This window comes from Oncorhynchus tshawytscha, linkage group LG33 (assembly GCF_018296145.1).
Source record: "Oncorhynchus tshawytscha isolate Ot180627B linkage group LG33, Otsh_v2.0, whole genome shotgun sequence".
Lineage (NCBI taxonomy): Eukaryota > Metazoa > Chordata > Actinopteri > Salmoniformes > Salmonidae > Oncorhynchus > Oncorhynchus tshawytscha.
In genome coordinates this window covers 7,285,854-7,308,483 of record NC_056461.1, presented here as the reverse complement: position 1 = coordinate 7,308,483, position 22,630 = coordinate 7,285,854, and the positions used below count along the sequence as shown (strand labels likewise).

Sequence of the window (22,630 nt, the reverse complement as noted above, 5' to 3'; positions counted from 1 at the left end):
CTACTGTAGTAGGATGCCATTTGAATGGAATTGGTGGAGAGAAAGTAGGGCTGCGAGAGAGTGCACAGATTTAAAGCGATGATATTTGAGCGATAGGCTGTTTTAAAAAACTGCAGCTGCAATTTAAAATAATATATAATAATCTTTCCAATTAAAAAATAAGGAGACCCCCCCCCCAAAAGCCAGATGGATACACAGTATGTAAATTAGACTGGCATTCAGTCCTTATACGACTATCATAGGTATCATAGGCTACGCTGCAGCAGATGTAGACAGACCTACCTACCTGTCACTAGAAAAACAGTTACAATGACGAGATGATAGGTCTACCTGCATTGTGAACTGCGCTCCATACTGAGATGCGCCGTCTGTCCCCAGCCTGCTCACTGATGATTTATCATGCAGATAGCGGAGAGGAGCCAGATTTAGACGTGCATGTCATTTCAACAGTTCCGTTTTATGTCATGCTGTTCATATAAATAATGTATCGTCATTTGCCGGTTTCTCAGCTGTTTTTTTTCCTGGAAAAGGGGGTTTGGGCGGGAAATCTTGGTAAATCTCTGTAACCCATTTCCGCTACTCAACTCTAGTCTCCACGCACTCCTTAAATATCTGTGTCAGTGAAGAGCTTGGTGCGTTATGTTAAAAATCAGAGCTCGAATTGAGGGGGTATGTGAGGGTAGTGTGGCTTTTGTTACAGAAAATGGATATAGTCATAGGCCACTTGTTAGTTTAGGAGTTTTGATCTATAAGAAGGCTTTAGTGCACAATGCTTTATGCTTAAAAACAAGCTGCAAATGTCTATGGTATTCAGAGGCTGCGCTACAACCTCCTATAGGAGACACAACATTGACTTTGCTTGGGAAGTAGCCTAATGTGTGATTCTGTCACAATCAATTGATGTTAGACGTTTTAATAGGCAATTAAACAACATACTGACTTTAAATCAGCAAGCCAGGTAGCCAAGAAGAAACATTAATTATTATTTCAAGACTGTAGCCTGCCATTTAAGAAACCTATTGTGAAGTATGTTATAAACGCAACATGTAAAGTGTTGGTCCCAACTTCCATGAGTTGAAATAAAAGAGCAGAGAAATTTTCCATACACACAAAAAGATTATTTCTCTCAAATGTTGTGCACAAATTTGTTTACATCCCTGTTAGTGAGCATTTCTCCTTTGCCAAGATAATCCATCCACCTGACAGGTGTGGCATATCAAGAAGCTGATTAAACAGCGTAATCATTACACAGGTGCACCTCGTGCTGGGGACAATTAAAAGCCAGTCTAAAATGTTCAGTTTTGTCACAACACAATGCCACAGATGTGTACAGTTGGCATGCTGACTGCAGGGATGTCCCCCAGAGCTGTTTCAAGGGAATGTAATGTTAATTTCTCTATCATAAGCCGCCTGCAAAGTCGTTTTAGAAAATTTGGCAGTATGTCGAACCGGCCTCACAACCGCAGACCATGTGTTATTGCGTTGTGCGGGCGAGCGTTTTTTTTTTATGTCAATGTTGTGAACAAAGTGCCCCATGGTGGCGGTGGGGTTAAGGTATGGGCAGGCATAAGCTACGGACAATGAACACAATTGCATTTTAAATAGATGGCAATGTGAAAGCACAGATACCGTGACGAGATCCTGACGCCCACTGTCGCGCCATTCATCCGCCTCCATCACCTCATGTTTCAGCATGATAATGCACTGCCCCATGTCGCAAGGATCTGTACACAATTCCATGGCCGGCATCATCAGACATACCACCCATTGAGCATGTTTGGGATGCTCTGAATTGACGTGTACAACGGCGTGTTCCAATTCTCTGCAATATCCAGCAACTTTGAAGAGGAGTGGGACAACAATCCACAGGCCACGATCAACAGCCCGGATCAACTATGTGAAGGAAATGTGCAGCGCTGCACGAGGCAAATGGTCACACACACCAGATACCGACTGGTTCTCTGATCCACACCCCTACCTTTCTTCTTTAAAAAAAAAAAAAAGGTATCTCTGACCAACAGATGCAGATCTGTATTCCCAGTCATGTGAAATCCATAGATTAGGGCCAAATGAATTTAAATTCAGTATATGATAATGGGGTATTCTTTTTCACCTCTACCCTCGTCTGTGGTCTGTAAATCCACAACCTTCCGGCTACTTTGGCTTCTAATGCTTACAAAAGGAATAACAGTTTCTAAAACTCTCCTAGGAGTAAAAACGGTAGGTTCTCTGCTATGTGATTTCATTATTATTTTGGGTTTCGGGGAGGGTCAAAATGTATTTTACTGAAGAGAACATCTGATTTTCTCCAGGTATCCATTATAAGTCTCAGTCCCTAACAGGATTACAAATGAAGATACAGTTGCCTAGCGAAACTATCTGGTGACCAACTAAAGTTTTTGTTATAACGCTTGCCGAGCTGGTGAGTGAGATTGACTCAGCTTTCTGGGTGTTAAGAGAGGTCGCCAACATACAGATGATACTCCTCCTCTGTGGAGGAGTTGAGGCACTTGTCAATCTCTGTCCCAGTCTCGCTCGATCCTGTTGTTTGTTTCCCCAAAGTCTGTACCTGTCGTCTCTTAAAGACAAAACATTTTATTTAAAAATCAGTCAATCAAAAAAGATGTCCATAAAACTCTGGGATTATGATCCACAACAAGCTGATCAACTACGTTCAGAACTCTCCTCCAGTTCCTTTGATTTCTACTGACCTCTTCTGGTCTACAACTAGTAGTGCAGCTTCAAACTCCATTCCAGAAAAACACCATTCAGAACAAAGGAGGCTGTGGAGTTGACTTTAGGATTTTATTTAGCGTTAATACAATATACAAAACAAACTACTCAACATGCAACTTGAAGGAGAGACAGAGCTTCTGTACAGTAAAATGAAATTCAGGGCACCAGCTGACCAGTCGTCAAACTTTACAAAATATACAAACATCATAAAGACTGCTCACTTTCTTTAAATAACTTCAATTTATTCCAGTCAGAAATGAGCAAAACCAATTTCATATTCATTCTCAGTGTTTTCTACTACATACTTGTGTCATTGATTCAAAAAGTACAAGTTAAAGCCACAGTCCATCTCAAAAGATGCACAGTTCACGTCGCTTACTTCCCCCGACGGACTCTCTCACATTAAGCAGTTGATGCATTTTCCCCCCCATTTGTTTTCAAGCCAACAAATTATTAACAGGAGCATTCAGGTGCCATTCGTTTAGATTTTCAAAAGAGGAAGAACAACATTGTAGCTCAGCACAGAAACAGTCTCTCACACGCAGGCGCACACACTTTCACAGGCATAAACTCAAGACACTAACAAACCTCGGAGAGATGACTATCGGTCTAAAAGGAAAACAGGAAGATCTATATATAGGTATTAAAAAAACAGAGCATTAAAAAAAAAATAGCTGAAAAACACAACAGGTATCCTGCAGCAACAGAACGGAAGATCTCAGCATGTCTCTGCCCTGCCCACAATAGCATTCAACTGAACAGCCAGTTATCCTTGTTAAGACTTCACTTTGACTGACACACACACACCGGTTTTACACTCAAAACAAGGCAGCTAGAGCTTATGCATGACCTTCTCGACCAACATGATGATGAATAACATACAACTAAGAGGATGACGCACAGAACAAAAAGATAAACAAGCCACTCTCGGGATCAGAAGGCCTAAAACACTTGGGGGAGGGGGGGGGGAAATTGCTCCTTTCACTCAATCATACAATGAATACTCAGGCTATCAGCGTCGACACATCCATGCAGCATAGACCAATGATATTACTGGGAGATTTCGCCTGTTCTTGGAGCGTTTGGAGACACAGGGATTACTGGACCGGTTCAGTTTAATGCACAGCATTTTAACTTCAAAACAAGACCGTTTCGTTCACTCACAAACCATAGACTTCTATAATACAGAGAGGCGTAGACCAGAGCAGTGTCCTGTAGATCAGCAAGCTCGGTCATGCACGTAAAGAGCACTGACTGAGGTACTGTATATATCCCCGGGTAGAAAACCTAGCCTAGAGATGAGCCAACTCTCTCTCACTGGAGTCAGTTGTTAGTATACAGCTCAGCTAGCATACATTTGCAGGTCTGAAAGCATCGGGTTTGGGGGTGGGGGGTCTTTGTATACATACGTGCGTGTGTGATGCGGTGTCTACGTGAAGTGCAACGTTACCACTAAAGCAAGGGACAAGGATAGAGGCTATGACATTTAGGTCGCTGTCATCTGGTTTCTTTGTTTATATTATAAAAAATTGTTATTGAGAACACAAGATGTTATCAAAAGGCAAGACTTAAAAGCTACTACGACATGGCTGTGAGGGAAAAAAAATCTAACCAAGACACCGAACCTGATTTCTGAGACACTTCCTTGTTTAGAACACGGATGGGTTTACACTCGCTTCTTGAGATTAATCAGTCTAGACGATTCTTGAGGTGACAACGTTGGACTGCGCAGCACTCAAACACTACCAGGTCTCACCACCAGAGGGCAGACTGGTGACCACTGACTGGTGGCCATATCCGCCTGACTGGCGCAGGGTTCAAAACAAGTGTTGTTGTTTTTTTCATTAAGTGTTAAACATTTCTAACAGTACTTGGTTAAATCCAGTGAATAAATGAGTCGTGTACGTTTATGGATAGCTACAGCCATTTGAGTCTTGGTGAAGGGAATTGACTTGCATCAGAGGGAGTGACAGAAACTGGATGTGGAACGTACACAATGTATAGGCCTCGGCATTAACATATAGAGAGACACATATTCACACACGCGCACACACACACACTTCAAGGAAAGTTTGCAAACACTTGTATAGTGACATGACTAAGTGGTGTGGGGTCAGACAGACACAGGACAGGAGTGTTTTAATAAAGACACTAGGGTGAGCGGAGTTACAGCCCTCAGGGCAAGATGAGAGGCGGGGCTTGGTGGATGAAACGAGAAGGATAAGACGGTGATGTCCTAAACCTCTAGATTCCACAGGATGTAGATCTGCACTGGGAGGAACTGAATGAAACGACTTAAACACCAAGCCTCTCACTTCCTGCTTTCATCTACTATGACATCAGTGGGCTCATCCTTCTAGGTCTCATCCAGAGAGAATGATAGAGGCCTCTATTGGCCAAAAGCCCATTTTAGCATGGGCAGCGCCATTGAGTGCATTTTAAGCCAGGGGAGGGGGGTTCTACTAAGCTATATGGAATTATTTTCAGAGGTCATACCAAGGATCACTTTGCTATTTGATTTTGACATTTGAAGACCCCTTGAAGTATATTTTTTATTTAAAAAATAAATTGAGCCTTTGTGCTTAGCCCATACAAACTGATTGAATATCATTCACTATATGGAACAACAGTCACCCCCCCCAAAAAAAAATCTAAAGAAAGTTTGTGTCTGTCCTATATCAGAAATATGTTTTTTTTTTATTACATGCATTAAACCCCTTATTTTTGGCACTAAACAGTCTCCATATATACTTCCAGAAAAGTTTTAAACTTGTACCGGGGAACCTTTAAGACGAGTCTTGTGAGGCCTGTGGGCGTCCTAGAGGGGTATTGTTCCGAAACTGTTCGGAATCTACAGACAGAAGTTGGCAGATCGGCTGTACCGACCTTAGACGAGGCCCAAGATGGTTTGGGGGGGGGGGGTCGTAGAGCAAAACACCATTGTGTTTGTGAGAGTCCCATCTTTACATAGATTGGTTTGGACTAGAAAACTTTCGGATGCTACGGACGATTTTGTGAGCAGAACCATTTTCAGGACGTCTCTTGGTCGGACAAACGCCGCTCGAGCTCCATCACCTTTCACTGCAGATGCGGCAGTGTGGCATGGGCGCATGCGGTGGACTGAGATGCATCCAATACACCATCTCCCAAGCTTAAACTGACACATTTTTACGGGGATTATTTTATTATGCTTATTATGTTAATGCTAATTAGATTTCCGTGGGGGTGCGGACATCGAAATAAGGGGGTTAAAGAAATCAAAAAGTAGTCAACTGGGTCTGTATTTTTTTTATGGGTTGTAGCCTCAATGGCGCTGCCCCATGCTGTCACAGACGACTACAACGCCACAGATACAGAGACGAGCCCTCTACCTCTCTCTATGGTCTCATCCTAGTCATGCGGGTAGAGCTAGGTTGGGAGGGCAGGGAAGCTTGAGCTCAGCTCGGGGGGGGAATTGGACGGAGTGAAGAAATAGGGCGGGCTCCGGGGGCCAATCAGATCTGTTGCTTGAAGGCTCCGCTGGCGGCGTTGGAGGCGGCGGTGGCAGCGGCGGTCTGGACCGTCTTGTTGGCCATGACGCCCGTGGCGAACTCGGCCTGGGCCTTCTCAAAGCTGGCCCCTGTGGTGCGGTACATGCCATGGACCTGGAGGGATAAGAGGAGGGACAGAGCAGGGGAGAGGGAAGGAGGGAGAGCAACGAAGAGGAGATTATTGAAATGAGGTCTATGAATACCCCAAGTGTTTCTTCATCTCAAAGAACGTGTGGGATGTTCTGATGCCTTGGAGTCTAATCTTCACAAACCTGGTGAACAGCCGAGTCGCAGTCACACCTTATTGATTATGATGACGGATTGTGTGTGTGTGTGTGTGTGTGTGTGTGTGTAGGGGGGTACCTTTTTGAACATAATGAGCGACATGGCAGCCAGGGCAGTGAAAAGAGCAGCGATGAGGATCATGATGATGCCAACAGGGATGCTCTTATTCAGGCCAGTCAGAGCGGAGATCCACCCGCTGTTGGAGAGAAGGACAACCAGAGAGAGGATACTAGGTACTGAATCTCTAGCCATAAACAGGGTGAACAACGTAGAGTCTGGGTGATGTCAGAGAACCGTGTCGCCATGTCACTTCCTGTTAAAGTCTGCGACAGTGACTGCCCTCACCTGGCGCCCCAGCCGGAGATGCCGATGGACTGCATCACGTGAACGCCAAACTGACAGATGTACACGAAGAAGAATACAAAGAAACGGAACGAGCTGTCACTCCTGGAGAGAAGAAGACACCGCCGTTTAATGAACGACATCGGAGTGTGTGTGCATGTCTGTGCGCGCGCGCTCGTTTCTACACCCACCTGAAAGCTCCGTAGAGGGGTCTGTACCAGCAGACGAAGGAGCAGGGGGTGAAGATCATGAACCAGAGCATGGCCAGACCAAAGTCCACTCCCCTGGATGCATCCACACAGAACCAGGCCAGACAGCCAAACATGTTGGCGAACAACGTCCCTGTGTGGACTTGAGGGGAACGACAAACACAATACCTCTGATCAGTTTAAATTAAAACGTTGCAGATGGAAATGTAACAGAGCAGATAGAAATGCCTGTTGTGTAGAATAGAGATGTGCATCAGCTCTCTAAGTTACATTTCTATGTGAAAGGGAGAGAGAGGGTGCTTGGTACAGGTCCTTTGCCGCATCCCATTCCATCTCTATCTGAAAGGGAGGCCCTGATAGGCTACGTCAGGGCCCTGCAGGACAAGGAAAGATGGCCGCTCAATAATTGAACACCACGGAGCCTGGTGGTGCGCGGACGCAGTCAATTAAATAATTCACACACTGAGCAGAACTCTACCTTGGGGCTATAACAACGGCAGGCCTCTGGGCATTGTGGAGAGTCTGGTGCGCTGCAGTCTACAGACACTTTGGCATATAGCTACAGCGGCAGGACTCTGCACCATACTGAGGCATCTAACACTCACACTCTGGGTGAGAGAGAATACATAACGTGTAGGTAGAGGAGAGTGGGGGGGGTGAGAGCCACAAAGAGGGTAGAGCGAGGACAAGTGAGAGATCAGAGAGAAAGATGGCACGGCGTCAAGACAGGTTGGAACTCCCTGTGCCTCCACCCCCCCACCAGTCACCTGACCTGGTCACATAACCAACCACATGACCTAACCATGTGGGGATGGAATTCCAAGCTGTGCTATTGGCCCATGTCTAATACATTTCCTTTATAATCCTGCTCAATGGCCTTTTCATATTTAACAGACTGGCTGTCAAGCAAAAAAATATATATAGATAAAATTTTAAAAAATGGAGATAAGTTTTTTCCCAAAGCTGACGACAAAACTCAGAGGTTCAGGCATATTGAAAGAACAATTCTAAAGAATTCTACATTTACCATACTAGTGTCCGTTTTCCGACGTCACAAGCACTGAGCGGGACGGGTGAGGGGGGGGAGCAGATGACTTGACAAGAGGGCAGAGGTCACTCACACATCCAGATGTAGTACATGATCTTGACAGTCTTCTGGAACTCCACAGGGATGTCCACAGTGATGTCGTGGTAGAAACAGGGGCCCACGGGGAACTTCTCCGGGAGAGGCGGCCAGTTGTTTTTCCTACCTGAGCCAGAGAGAAAGGGAGCAATGCTTGAATGATTCTGCCAAACATTGCGTGAAGGTTTGGGCCTGACAAAGCTTCTAGGTAGTTTGCGCGCAAGACCATTGGTTGAATGATGTGTGAAGGTTGGTGCCAACCTCCTGATGTGCTGAGCGACTGCATCTCTCTCTCGCGGCGGTCTAGCTCGGCGGCCTTCCTCTCCAGCTCTTCCTGTCTCCTCAGCAGCTCTGTAGCCGCCCACGCCTGCTCCTACACTCACACACACACACACACACACACACACACACTAACATTACACTAAACCAACAAGCGATATACAGTACAGAGAGATGTTATCCAGGCTAGATCACATTCCACATGGCTGATAAGTTGGATTTGACCGAAAACATTGAACTTCAAGTCAACTTGAAACTGACATTGAGGCAGCTGACTTTTTGTTTTAGTAATGTGTGTGTGTGTGTTCAGCAGACTACTGTATCAGCACACAGCACAGTCCCAGTAGTCGTCTCCACCTCCTCTCTTTCCATGCGATTCAGAATAATTGACACTCCGCTTTTAATTCGACTAAAGGCAGATCGCTGTGCAGGCTTCGCTAGTGTGTGTGTGTGTGTGTGTGTGCCCCAACTCTACCAAGCAACAACTGCAGGAAGTAATGGCTGTATTTGATGTCACGAGCCACACTACTGACAAAATGCTGCCCAATGCAACTTTTTTATTCATTTATTTTATTTAACTAGGCAAGTCAGTTAAGAACAAATTCTTATTTATAACGACGGCCTACCCCTGGCCAATTGTGCGCCGCCCTATGGGACTCCCAATCACGGCCAGTTGTGATACAGCCTGGAATTGAACCAGGGTCTGCAGTGACACCTCTAGCACTGAACTGCAGTGCCTTAGACCGCTCCGCCACTCGGGAGGCCCCAATCGTTAAAAGGTAGGAAGATTTTTTCAATAGGGCAAGGGACAGGATAGTAGGTCACATGCCTTATTGCCAACTTCTTAGTTGCAGCCTAGGTTGAAGATGACAGCGGTTGAGACAACGGGATTCTCTGTCACAAACAGCTTTTACTAGAGCACGCCACGCTCTGTGGGGAGAGCCTGCTGACAAACCCACCAGAGCATGGTGTGTGTGTGTGTGTGTGTGTGTGTGTGAGCGCGTGCATGGTGTTTCTATGGAAATGCAACGCTACATTGAGCCCTATTTCTTCAGAGGGGTGGAATAGCATGGCGTGAAAGGGTAGAACAGGATGTGAGGCACGTGTGGGGTACCTGTGACTGCGAGTATGCAGGAGGTTCTTCAGTAGGCTTCATGATGGCTGGTTGTGTGTTGGTGGTGGTGGTGGGGGGGGGCGGCAATTTAGGCGCTGGGCCAGGGTGGACCTGGGAGGGACAAAAAAATAAATAAATAGCCAGCGTGGGATTGTTAAAATGTAGCTGTCTCAAACCGTACCCTATTCCCTATGTAGTACAAGCAAACAAGTGTAGCTTGGGTCAAGACAATGTAGTGTACTGAAGGGGGAATAGGGTGTGAACAGCGAAGCAGACACAGTCCGGCATCAGCATCTTCAACCGTTCTTCCGGAACAGAAGCTTTTGAGGGACGAAAAAACATAATTAACACCTGTCATCTGGAACTACGTCACCATCGGTCCTTATCAGTGCTTCTGTTTTGCTCTCACTTCAATTCAAGGGGCTTTATTGGCATGGCAAACATATGTTCACATTGCCAAAGTAAGGGAGGTAGATAATATACAAAAGTGAAATAAACATTAAAAATGAACAGTAATCATTGAACTCACAAAAGTTCCACAAGAATAAAGACATTACAAATGTCATATTATGTCTATATACACACGGTGTTGTAACGATGTACAAATGGTTAGAGTACAAAAGGGAAAGTTAATAAGCATAAATGGGTTATATTTACTTGTTTGTTCTTCACTGGTTGCCCTTTTCTTGTGGAAACAGGTCACAAATCTTGCTGCTGTGATGCACACTGTGGTATTTCACCCGGCACATATGGGAGTTTAAGTATATCAAAATCAGGTTTGTTTTTTAAATTCTTTGTGGATCTACATAATCTGAGGGAAATATGTGTCTCTAATATGGTCAAACATTTGGCAGGAGGTTATGAAGTGCAGCTCAGTTTCCACCTCATTTTGTGGGCAGTGTGCAAATAGCGACCTTTCTCAATAGCAAGGCTATGCTGACTGAGTCTGTACATAGACTGCTCTCATCAATGGTGTCTCTCACACCTACCCGCCACCTCTCCTCTCACACTATGCAGTTGTAGGGCAGCCCTCGAAGTGACTTATCAACTGTATGCAGGATTTTCCACTGTGTTGATCTCACCAACCCCCATTGTCTCACCTCTGAGAAGCAGAGGTTACATCTTGTAGGTCTGATATCTGATTGGAGGTTAACTTTACAGTAATGCTATTGGTCAACAAATCAGATTGAATCCAAACAACTCAAATGCTTATAAAAAGAGTATTAGATTCATTGTTGTTTCTATTACGTGTTCCTGACTTGCTGTGGTGAGATCCCTGTCTCTCCCATGAGCAATTTTTAAAATTGTATTAACTAGGCAGGTCAGTTAAGAACAAATTCTTATTTACAATGACGGCCTACCAGGGAACAGTGGGTTAACAGATTTTTACCTTGTCAGCTCGGGGATTCAATCCAGTAACCCTTCGGTTACGGTCGTCCCTCTCATTCGTTCTCTGATCATGTTTAGAATAATGCCTTGTAATCATTTACAACTTCAGCTTTATGCCTTGAATGTGAATCCATTCATTTAGCGAAGTAATTAAATACACTTGTATTTAGAATTCCATTCTCAGACATTTTTCCCATTGCCTATTACTGTAACGCGACCCCAGCGTTCCGTTACTGTAACGCGACCCCAGCGTTCCGTTACTGTAACGCGACCCCAGCGTTCCGTTACTGTAACCCCAGCGTTCCGTTACCCCAGCGTTCTTCCATATTGCTAAAATTATCTTTATGGAGTCAGATACACATTTTAGTAGGCTAATTACGAGTCGCATGTGAGGTTTTACAGTATCCTATATATACACACACACACACACACACACACACACACACACGTCAGATATGACTACACTGTACTCACCGGCTTGGCATCTGTGAAGGGGTTGTACTCTTCCAACCCTGGAGGAGCATTCTGTGTTACTTGGGTCACCGACGGATCCTGCGAGGAGAGGGAACGAGAGAAACTCACTCTTCATTACATATGACACACCGTTCTACAGAATGGATGAGGAGCCTTGAGGGAGTACGTCAACAGGCTACACTCCCGATGTAGTCACCCAAGTCGAAATAATAGACACTCAACTTGACTAGCCTACATGCTGCGTTGCCGCGGTGATGAACGAACTCGGAAGCCAGTCCAGTATGACCTGAACAGGTCTGTAGTGAATGCTAGCCTAGCCTACATGCATATAGCAAGTTCTTTCAACCCATTCTATGACATCTGCTTACGAATCAAGCGCAACAAAACTCAAGGGCAGCACCACCACAAGAATAATTTGCCTAACCCGGCCTCTGGTTTTCAACGGCCAACAAGACAGACAAGTACTTTTCATCTGAAGAAGAGAATACAGACAAATACCCTAACAGCAGGCTGACCTTCACGGTCTATAATCTAGGGCCCGATAAAAATAAATATATTTTTTTTTGCCTAGTTGTGTTTTTTTCCGCTGAATTCCGTTTTTTTCAGGTTTTCCCTCTCAAAAACAACTTTTGTATTTTTTTTTATAACATCACATTTTTTTTCTTTCAAAACATCCACAATGTTTAAACCAAGTTTAAGATCTGGGGGGAAAAAAAGCTGAACTGAGCACCACCAAGAGACTCCATTTGGTTCGGGGCGTTTCTGTAGCACACATGCAATTGCAGTTTGCTAAACAAAATCGTCAATGTATTGACGCAAATAATCATGATATCAGGTAGGCATACTTTGTAGTTAACATTTAATTGAGAATGTTTTTGGGAAAGCTTTTCCACCTATCAGAAGACTTAACATTATTAGCATCCTTTAGGGAGGTCAGAGACCTGGCCGTGTGGTGCCAGGACAACCTCCCTCTCAACGTGATCAAGACAAAGGAGATGATTGTGGACTACAGGAAGACTGAGCACGGCCCCATTCTCGTCGACAGGGCTGCAGTGGAGCAGGTTGAGAGCTTCAAGTTCCTTAGTGTCCACATCACCAAACTAACATGGTCCGAGCACACAATGACAGTCGTGAAGAGGGCACAACAAAGCCTATTCCCCCTCAGGAGACTGAAAAGATTTGGCATGGGTCCTCAGATACTCAAAAGATTCTACAGCTGCACCACCGAGAGCATCCTGCCGACTGGTTTCATCACTGCCTGGTATGGCAACTGCTCGGCCTCTGACCGCAAGGCACTACAGAGGGCAGTGTGTAAAACCCAGTACATCACTGGGCCAAGCTTACTTCCATCCAGGAACTCTATACCAGGCGGTGTCAGAGGAAGGCCCTAAAAATTGTCAGACTCCAGCCACTAGTCATAGACTGTTCTCTCTGCTACCGCACGGCAAGTGGCACCGAAGAGCGAAGTCGAGGTCCAAAAGGCTTCTTAACAGCTTCTACCCCCAAGCCATAAGACTCCTGAACAGCTAATCAAAGGGCTACCCAGACCCCTCTTTTACAATGCTGGTACTCTCGGTTTATAAATCTATGCATCGTCATTTTAACTCTACCCATATGTACAATTACCTCATTTACCTTGACTAACCCGTGCCCCCGCAAATTGACTCTGTACTGGTACCCCTGTATATAGTCTCACTATTGCCATTTTACTGCTGCTGTTTAATTGTTACTTGTATTTTTAAAATACCTAACACGTTTTTTTAACATGTCTTATAGCATTGTTGGTTAAGGGCTAGTAAGTAAGCTTCTCACTCTAAGGTCGAGCTGTTGTATTCGGCGCATGTGACAAATACCGTTTGATTTGATTATCGCTAATGGCTACACCGTGATAGACAAACACGCACACAGACAGCGGCTTTCCTGCGTTACAGAATTGAAGGAAAATATGAATCGCTGATGCATTTTGTTCATGTCTTATGGTAATCTCGGGCATATTAACACGTTCTAATCAGTTCAATACATCTAGTTGTTTTCCTACTAAGTGCTACATTTCTTAATGTTGTTCAAATGCATTTTAATGTCTGGATTCCGTGATTCCGTCCGCGTTCTCTGCCTCGTGGATTTTATTAGGCCCTAATACCCTGAAACTGGCAAAGACGAGATGACTCCAATCATTTTCACCACCACACAGACAGCTATAAATAGGGCAGAGCCCACGAGTTCGAGAACACTTTCCTCTGCTAAGACGAAGGACTCGGTGTGCTGCCGTCACTGGCATGCTGTACTGTAGTGCAGACACCGACACAGTCTAGGCTAATTGTTTTATTTAAATCAACCTTTAGTCAAGCTATGCAGATTCTAGGTTGGTATCAGCGAGTTCAAATTTCAGTTTCATAGGCCACTCCCGTGTGAATCCGGGAGGCTACGAGTAAGCTATTTGAAAGTATAGCCCCATAGGTGCACCTCCCGGGACTGCCGCATTGTTTAAGGTGTCTACAGGTGTGTGATACCGTTCTCTCTGAAACAGAGAATAAAGCAGGGCTTGCAGTGGTGTAGCCCCATCATCCTTGTGTGTGTGCAGTACTGTGCACATGGATACGTGTGTGTGTGTGTGTGTAGGGTGCATTTCAGGTGGCTAGCTCACCATGACAAGTTCACGCATGCAGCATCAATTCAGATGGTACTTCAGTGCAGCCCTGTCCAATAACTCCAGTAAAGTAGTCCAGTATAGACCGCTACAGACCAGTATAGTCCAGTTACAGCCAGTATGCTCCAGTATCAGTCAGTCCGTCCCAGTCCAACCCTTCTCCTCTCTCCTTGGCTGTGAGGTTCTGTTCTGACTGAGAGTATCATATCTGTGTGTAACAGGAGGCAGGCTGTGCCTTGTCCCGAGGACAGGCATGTATGTCATCAATACTTCAGAGTGCATCGTGATACATCTTTAATATGGTCCTGATGCACAGCCAGATTGACACACAGTGCTCACGTACAAGCTCGGTACACCCCACGGAACTACACAACTACAGGATAGGCGACTGCTGTTCACAGGCTACATTACAATATAGATTGGGCCAATAATGAACTAGGCCTACCTGTTGGATTTATGTGAACACAACAAAACTCTCTCTGTTAATATTAGAGATAAAAGGAGGGGCCTCCACTAGAAGCTGTTAGTATGCCTATTGCTCGAGGGGGGAAAGCGTCTCGCAAAGAGAAAGCAGCAACGTTGACAAACATGCGTGTCTGTGTTAGATAAGACTACAAGTTCTCTCCCTCCACAACAGTACTGAATGTCCCGTAGGTTTTATGAACGGAATTGATTTGATAAGAGACTACCAGGAAGGAGCAGAAAGTAAGTCAAGGGAAAGCAGCTCATGTAACACTAAGCACCAGCTGTCGCCATGACAGCACCATATGATTTCATGAACTATTGAAGAGAGCCCAGAGTTGCAAGGCATGAATCATTAGGCTTCTGGCCGCAAGGCTGAAACGGGGAGTCAACTAACAATGCCATAACTAGGGCCCTATAATAAACAAACAAAGTTACATTTTTTCCCCAGGTTTTCGCTCTCATAAATCACACAAGAAAAACGAGAGTTGGATGTTTTAAGTCCCAAAAATGCTTAAACCACATCAGGAGACCAAGTTTTGAGGTCCTGGGGGGAAAAAATGTAATACATTTTCGGGTGTAGATACCCTTCAATTCACATGAGCACCAGCAAGAGACTTGTTTGGTTAGCACTTAGCAGTGTTTGTGTAGCACATATGTAGCAGTTTGCTAAACAAATTGCCACTGGATTTATGCAAATAATCATGAGACCAGGTAGGCATAGGCTACTTTGTGGTTAACATTTCATTTAGAAGGTATTTGGGAAAGCCTTTCCAACTACCGGAAGATGCTAATCATTATTAGCGTCATCGCGAACGGCTAGGTTACACAAAGTGGTAGACAATCGCTCACACACAGACATGGGCATTCCTGCGTTGCATCGTCAGAAAGTTTAAGGAAATACGATTCACTGATGCATTTTGTTAATGTCTTATGATAATCTCAGGCATATTACTTTTCTAATAACTTCAATACATTTCGTTGATTTCCTACTAATAAGTCAAATACATTTTTGAATATTGTTGAATGTCTTGATTCCGTGATCCCGTCCACATTGCAGATTTTAATAGGGCTCTACCTAACAGACAGTTTTAGAAATATACACTGCTCAAAAAAATTAAGGGAACACTAAAATAACACATCCTAGATCTGAATGAATGAAATATTCTTATTAAATAATTTTTTCTTTACATAGTTGAATGTGCTGACAACAAAATCACACAAATGATCAATGGAAATCAAATGTATCAACCCATGGAGGTCTGGATCTGGAGTCACACTCAAAATTAAAGTGGAGAACCAAACTACAGGCTGATCCAACTTTGTTGTAATGTCCTGCTCAATTGGATTCAGGTCTGGGGAACGGGCGGGCCAGTCCATAGCATCAATGCCTTCCTCTTGCAGGAACTGCTGACGCACTCCAGCCACATGAGGTCTAGCATTGTCTTGCATTAGGAGGAACCCAGGTCCAACCGCACCAGCATAGGGTCTCACAAGTGGTCTGAGGATCTCATCTCGGTACCTAATGGCAGTCAGGCTACCTCTGGCGAGCACATGGAGGGCTGTGCGTCCCCCCAAAGAAATGCCACCCCACACCATGACTGACCCACCGCCAAACCGGTCATGCTGGAGGATGTTGCAGGCAGCAGAACGTTCTCCACGGCGTCTCCAGACTGTCACGTCTGTCACATGTGCTCAGTGTGAACCTGCTTTCATCTGCGAAGAGCATAGGGCGCCAGTGGCGAATTTGCCAATCTTGGTGTTCTCTGGCAAATGCCAAGTGTCCTGCACGGTGTTGGGCTGTAAGCGCAACCCCCACCTGTGGACGTCGGGCCCTCATACCACCCTCATGGAGTCTGTTTCTGACCGTTTGAGCAGACACATGCACATTTGTGGCCTGCTGGAGGTCATTTTGCAGGGCTCTGGCAGTGCTCCTCCTTGCACAAAGGCGGAGGTAGCGGTCCTGCTGCTGGGTTGTTGCCCTCCTATGGCCTCCTCCACGTCTCCTGATGTACTGGCCTGTCTCCTGGTAGCGCCTCCATGCTCTGGACACTACGCTGACAGACACAGCAAACCTTCTTGCCACAGTTCGCATTGATGTGCCATCCTGGATGAGCTGCACTACCTGAGCCACTTGTGTGGGTTGTAGACACCGTCTCATGCTACCACTAGAGTGAAAGCACCGCCAGCATTCAAAAGTGACCAAAAAGTGAAGTGGTCTGTGGTCACCACCTGCAGAACCACTCCTTTATTGGGGGTGTCTTGCTAATTGCCTATAATTTCCACCTGTTGTCTATTCCATTTGCACAACAGCATGTGAAATGTATTGTCAATCAGTGTTGCTTCCTAAGCAGACAGTTTGATTTCACAGAAGTGTGATTGACTTGGAGTTACATTGTGTTGTTTAAGTGTTCCCATTATTTTTTTGAGCAGTGTATATATTTTTCCCTGAAAGGTTAGCCTAGGCCTAATACAGGGGATACACAGATCCGGTCACTGAGGACTGCAGTGCCTGCTGGTTTTCAAGCCTTTCAATCACTTTCAGAGAAACTAGGTGTGTGCTGTGCACTCTGTAATTTATTGATTCATGAAGTGATAGGGAGGAACCAAAAAACAACAGGACAGCACTAGGACCGGAGTCAGGCAGACTCCTCAGGCAGACACCAATGTCCTTTCCCCAAGAGACTGAAGTAACAGACTGAACGACTTGAGATGGTTACACGACAGCCTTCAAGCTCTGAAACCTAACGGTTCTAATATCTGACCAATCTGGTTTGTTCACACACACATGTAGGGTTCCCCAGAGACCTGCAGCAGTACAGACGTAACAGAGGGACTAATAGTGTATAGCCCGATAAATAATTGACTGTTTACGTGGTGCGGTGGTCAGCGGCAGCTCTAGTGTCGAGTTACACACACATTTCTATACAGCACAGTTAGGCTAGCTGTGGGAAGTGCACCATTCATTCCTTCACTAACAATAAAACCCATGCTTACGATCAATTATCGATACTCCTTACACATAAGCATCAACCTACAGACCGAGCCACATCATCCAAACAGCAAGGAGGAGGGGACCCATTTTCCCAGAGGGCAACTCTGCAGCTTCCTGGAGTGACAGAGCAATGATTAAAGGACCAGAAAGGGCAGAAGTGTGCATGTCAGAGGGCGAGAGCCAGCGAGCAACCTTGCAGTGAGTGAACTATAATTTAATTGATATAGAGAAAGACAGAGCGAGAAAGGGATGAAGGATAAAGAGAGAATGAAGGAAGGAAGAAGCTTCTGTCTAAAACAGGGAACACCAACGAGCCAGGAAAGTAGCCTAGCCTAAACAACACAAAGCAAATGGAGTGAGCTGTGCTTATGAGGATCAAAGACCGTTTCTCCCTGGTGAGCCACCGTCTACAAAAAGACACATCTAAGTAATACCATTTTCATAATGAAAGCAAGGCAACATGTCATTTTACAACCGCCACAGCAGCCGGTATCAAAGCGTGATTTCCTGGAAAGAAAATGTAGTGGGATCACAGAAAATGATGTGACATTATAACAGAACACCAAATGACTGTAGGCATCCATGTTGTTTTGAAGAAATGGCTGAGACTGGAATAGAGTATTTCATCTGTCAATCACAATGTGACCTGTCCTGGATTCCAAGACAACAGCTGGAACGATGGATGTCCCAAAGAGTGGGATTATCATTCCCAGAACCACTGACAAAAGCCCCCCCAATGCTTCCATTCACCCACTCTTCAAATCCCTTGGATTGTTTATTTCAAATAAAATCACACACACATTGCCATAGCATGAAGATTGTGTTCAGTCTTCTAACCTGTAGCCTTGTATACAGGGTAAATGAACATGGACATGGTAAATATAAATCTAGCTGGTTTGTCTATATAAATCGGCAGGACAGAACGGTGGCGTCGGGGATCCAGGACAGGCCACATTGTGAGTGAACTCTAATATTAAGGAAGTCTCAAGGTTCTGCTTGCCCGAGTTAGAATAACTCATGATAAGCTGTAGACCATACTACTTACCAAGAAAGTTATCAACATTTTTCATAGCAGTCTATTTACTAACACAAACCGATGCTGGCACTGAGGCTGCACTCAACAAGCTGTATAGGGTCACAAGCGACCAAGAAAACACTCACCAAGGTGCAGCACTCCTAGTGGCCAGTGACTTTAACACAGGAAAATTGAAATCCGTTTTACCTCATTTCTACTCACGTCACCTGTGAAACTAGAGGTGAAAAAAACTCTAGACCCAAACACAGAGATGCATACAAAGCTTTCCCTCGCCCGCCATTTGGCAAATCTGACCATAACTCTTACTCTTGCTTATATTCAAAAACTCAAAACAGGAAGTACCAGTGACGTGCTCAATACGGAAGTGGTCCGATGAAGCAGATGCTAAGCTACAGGACTTTTTCGGTAGCACAGACTGGAATATGTTCTGGGATTCATCTGATGGCATTGAGGAGTTTACCACATCAGTCACCGGCAACATTAATAAGTGCATTGTCGACATCGTCCCCACAATGACCGTACGTACATATCCCAACCAGAAGCCATGGATTACAGGCAACATCCGTACTGAACTAAAGGCTAGAGCTTCCGCTTTCAAAGAGCTGGACACTAATCCAGATGCTTATAAGAAATCCAGCTACGCCCTCCGACAAACATGCAAAGCGTCAATACAGGACCAAGAACGCATCCTACACGGCTTCTGGCGCTCTTCAGATGTTGTAAACTTTCACGTATTACAAAGGGAAACCCAGCCGCGAGCTGTCCAGTGTCACTATTTAACTATCTTTTGACTCATCACATACAATACTGTTACTGTTTATTATCTATCCTCTTGCCCAGTCACTTTATCCCTACCCATATGCACATATCTACCACAATTACCTTGTACCCCTGCACATCAACTCAGTACTGGTACACCGTGTTTATAGCCAAGTTATATTTACTCAATGTGTAATAATTGTGTTATTTTATCCATTGTTCTTCTCCATGCATTGATGGGAAGGGCCCGTAAGTAAGAATTCCAGTGTTAGTCTTCACCTGTTTACAAAACAGGTGACAAAATTTGATTTTGAAGATTAACCTGCATTGTGTCAGTTGGGAATGGGTGTATTTTGGACATGTATAAAGCTACATTGTTGCCCCATAACTAGACAATTTGTCAGTGCTACACAGTCCACTACAAGCAACAATTTGGGTGTGATGAAGTCTCATCATGTAGGCCCTGGGCTAGCTGCCTATCAACCTCAACGAGTTTTTCTTAAATTGAAAAACTCACATGTAAACATTAGTTAAAGATTCATCAAGAGATGAGGCAACAGTTAACGTTACCTTTGTGTGAATAATGGCAGACCCTATACGCTGCCTCTGTCTACCTAGTTAACTAACTATCAGATGTTAAAACACTTCAGGTGTCAAGACGCACCCCAACAACAGATGGGTGACAAGTCATAAAATAGCTAACGTTTGCTAGAAGTAGCAACTAGAAAAATGATGCCTGGCTGAACAGGACACAAAGTGATAACTCCACAATTGAATGGCAATAAGCGACATCATCATCTAGCTTGGTTGCTAGTTAGCTATAGTTTGTAAAATAAATTGCTTGATACAACGTTCTTTGTTTAAAGTAACGACTTGCTGAGGTTAAATGTTTGTTAGCAAGTGATACAGTTAAGCAATACGGCACGGGGGGGTGTGGTATATCGGCCATATACCACCAACCCCGAGGTGCCTTATTGCTACCATAAACTGGTCTCCAACGTAATTAGAGCAGTAAAACTACTTGTCGTCATACCCGTGGTTCACAGACATACCAAGACTGTCAGCAAATCAGCATTCAGGGCTCGAACCAGCCCAATGTAATGAACGTTAGCTGGGCGTAAGTTATTCATTACGCAGCTTCTGTTACAAAACGTTTCGAAGCAAACGAAACCGGGAGGCATCTACCTGCATTTGCTCAATAAAAACTCTCGTTTTAAATGCAAAAGCAACTGTTTAGACTAATGATGGCGTAACTGCTGTCATGCCAAAGGAAACGACTTGACACTGTCATCGCTAGAAAGCTAGCTACATTCAATTAAACATAACTGACATTAGCAGGCTAACAAATTAGCATAGCCAAATGACATACCGGCGAGTTAGCTATTTCACTAACCTGAAAAGGGTTATTGAATTCAGGGTCCGCGAACGGGTTGTGGTCGAAATCTGACATTCTACTTTGATGACGTCTTCAATTGTTAAAAACTGATTTAGTCTCGTTAAAAAAAATAATGAGCTGTACTTCAAAACAATGGCTGCAGCCAGCACCAGCTAGTCTGGACGCGGCTTGCTTTGAGCATCAGCAGCAAAATGGCAGGATCTCGGAAGTGATGTCTGCTTTGCTTGCCCCTGTAAAATGTGATCAACATCAATGAGTACGGTTACATGTACAGAATAATTTAATTATTGTGGATTGTCAGATTAAAATAATAGTTCGTGTACATGCTTTGCAAGAAGACGGATTTCCCTATTAATAATGCTGTTTACACGGACACATTTGAAATCAGACCACTTGATCAAAATAAACAATCCATGTTATTTTTTGCAAAGCCTATTTGATTCGGAGGTCGGACACCCCTTCAAATGAGTGGATTCGGCTATTTCAGCCACACCCATTGCTGACAGGTGTATAAAATCGAGCACACAGCCATGTCAGTTCCATAGACAAACATTGACAGTAGAATGGCCTTAATGAAGAGCTCAGTGACTTTCCACTGGGGCTGTTTTTCATGGTTCGGGTTAGGCCCCTTAGTTCCAGTGAAGGGACATCTTAACGCTACAGCATACAATGACATTCTAGACAATTCCGTGCTTTCAACTTTGTGGCAACAGTTTGGGGAAGGCCCTTTCCAGTTTCAACATGACATGCACAAAACAAGGTCCATATAGAAACAAGTTAATGGTTTGTTCAGATCGGTTTGGAAGAACTTGACTGGCCAGCACAGAGCCCTGACACTTTTTCACATTCATTTTGTGAATTGTTTGCCCTTTAATTGTACTTCTGTATTTTGATCAATTCTTCATTACATACACGGAAGAAAAATATAAAGGTGTTAGTTCCGTTTCATGAGCTGAAATTTTCCCCCATTTTCCATATGCACAAAAAGCTTATTTCTCACAAATTTGTTTACATCCCTATTAATGAACATTTCTCCTTTGCCAAGATAATCTATCCACCTGACAAATGTGGCATATCAAGATGCTGATTAAACAGCATGATCATTACACAGGTGCACCTTGTGAAGGGGACAAAAAGCCACTTTAAAATGTGCACTTTCGTCAAACAACACAATGCCACAGACAAATGGGTGCTGTTTCGCACGCTCAATGCTTTATCTTAGATTGATGCATCTTTCTGTCGTTGTGCGTCTCGGTCAAATAAATTATGAATATTTCAATATTTTATTTGGACAAGGAGGTAGGGTGGGGGGCGCCCATTACAGAGACACCTATTACCGGCAATAAATCCTAGACAATAGTGCAGCTCTAGCGCCCACTACCGGCTGCTTAGGCTAATAAGAGGGAGGCTTGCGCTACTGGTGCTGGCACATGCGCAGATCAAATACACAGCTAGAATGCTGATTCATCTGTTTACATGTCCTAATAATTCTAAAGATTGCTCAGAAAACCAGGTTGTAATCAGCGTATGCTTGCTTTGTTTCTGACCTTTTACGCCGATTAAGATAAGCAGAGTAAAGTGGTTTAATGACTATTGCCATGCTCTGCCTACTGCCATAATCAGTTTAATATTGAATTATTAGTGTGCATGTAAACATACTCAATCACTGGTCAGCTAATCAATGAATCATCATCATTGTAGGGTTATTTTGAGGGCTAGATGGAGTATTCTTCAGGGAATTATTAAATGCATTCGACAGTGGCAATGAAATATAACAAAATAGTCATCTCTATATGAGCAATGTACTGTATCTGATGACGCAATCCCAATACCAATTTTTTCTAATTTCCTTCA

At 44.3% G+C, this 22,630-nt stretch overlaps 1 protein-coding gene across 2 annotated transcripts; it reads right to left on the bottom strand.

Annotated features, from left to right (window-relative positions):
- Positions 1–2,791: 2,791 nt before the first annotated feature.
- On the bottom strand, positions 2,792–21,001 carry LOC112230812 (secretory carrier-associated membrane protein 1). 2 transcript variants are annotated; one of them, XM_024397142.2, is made up of 9 exons: positions 20,774–21,001; positions 11,482–11,559; positions 9,619–9,729; positions 8,487–8,598; positions 8,224–8,352; positions 7,085–7,244; positions 6,897–6,998; positions 6,630–6,747; positions 2,792–6,380 (listed from the first exon to the last, which is right to left on the bottom strand). In XM_024397142.2, the coding sequence occupies exons 1-9, from the start codon at positions 20,828–20,830 to the stop codon at positions 6,231–6,233; spliced, it is 1,017 nt and encodes a 338-aa protein (XP_024252910.1). In that variant the 5' UTR covers positions 20,831–21,001; the 3' UTR covers positions 2,792–6,230. The 2 variants fall into 2 exon arrangements, with proteins under 2 accessions (XP_024252910.1, XP_024252911.1); XM_024397143.2 differs by lacking the exon at positions 20,774–21,001 and adding an exon at positions 14,126–14,306.
- Between the last annotated feature and the right edge of the window lie 1,629 nt (positions 21,002–22,630).

What these genes read in the sequence shown, in the direction of transcription:
- LOC112230812 (XM_024397142.2), bottom strand. Translation starts at nt 20,830, where the DNA reads ATGTCAGATTTCGACCACAACCCGTTCGCGGACCCTGAATTCAATAAC. An exon ending in GTCGCTCAGCACATCAGGAG is followed by an intron (nt 8,353 to 8,486) that starts GTTGGCACCAAC and finishes TCTCTGGCTCAG; the next exon opens with GTAGGAAAAACAACTGGCCG. An exon ending in CGCTCATTATGTTCAAAAAG is followed by an intron (nt 6,381 to 6,629) that starts GTACCCCCCTAC and finishes TTATCCCTCCAG; the next exon opens with GTCCATGGCATGTACCGCAC.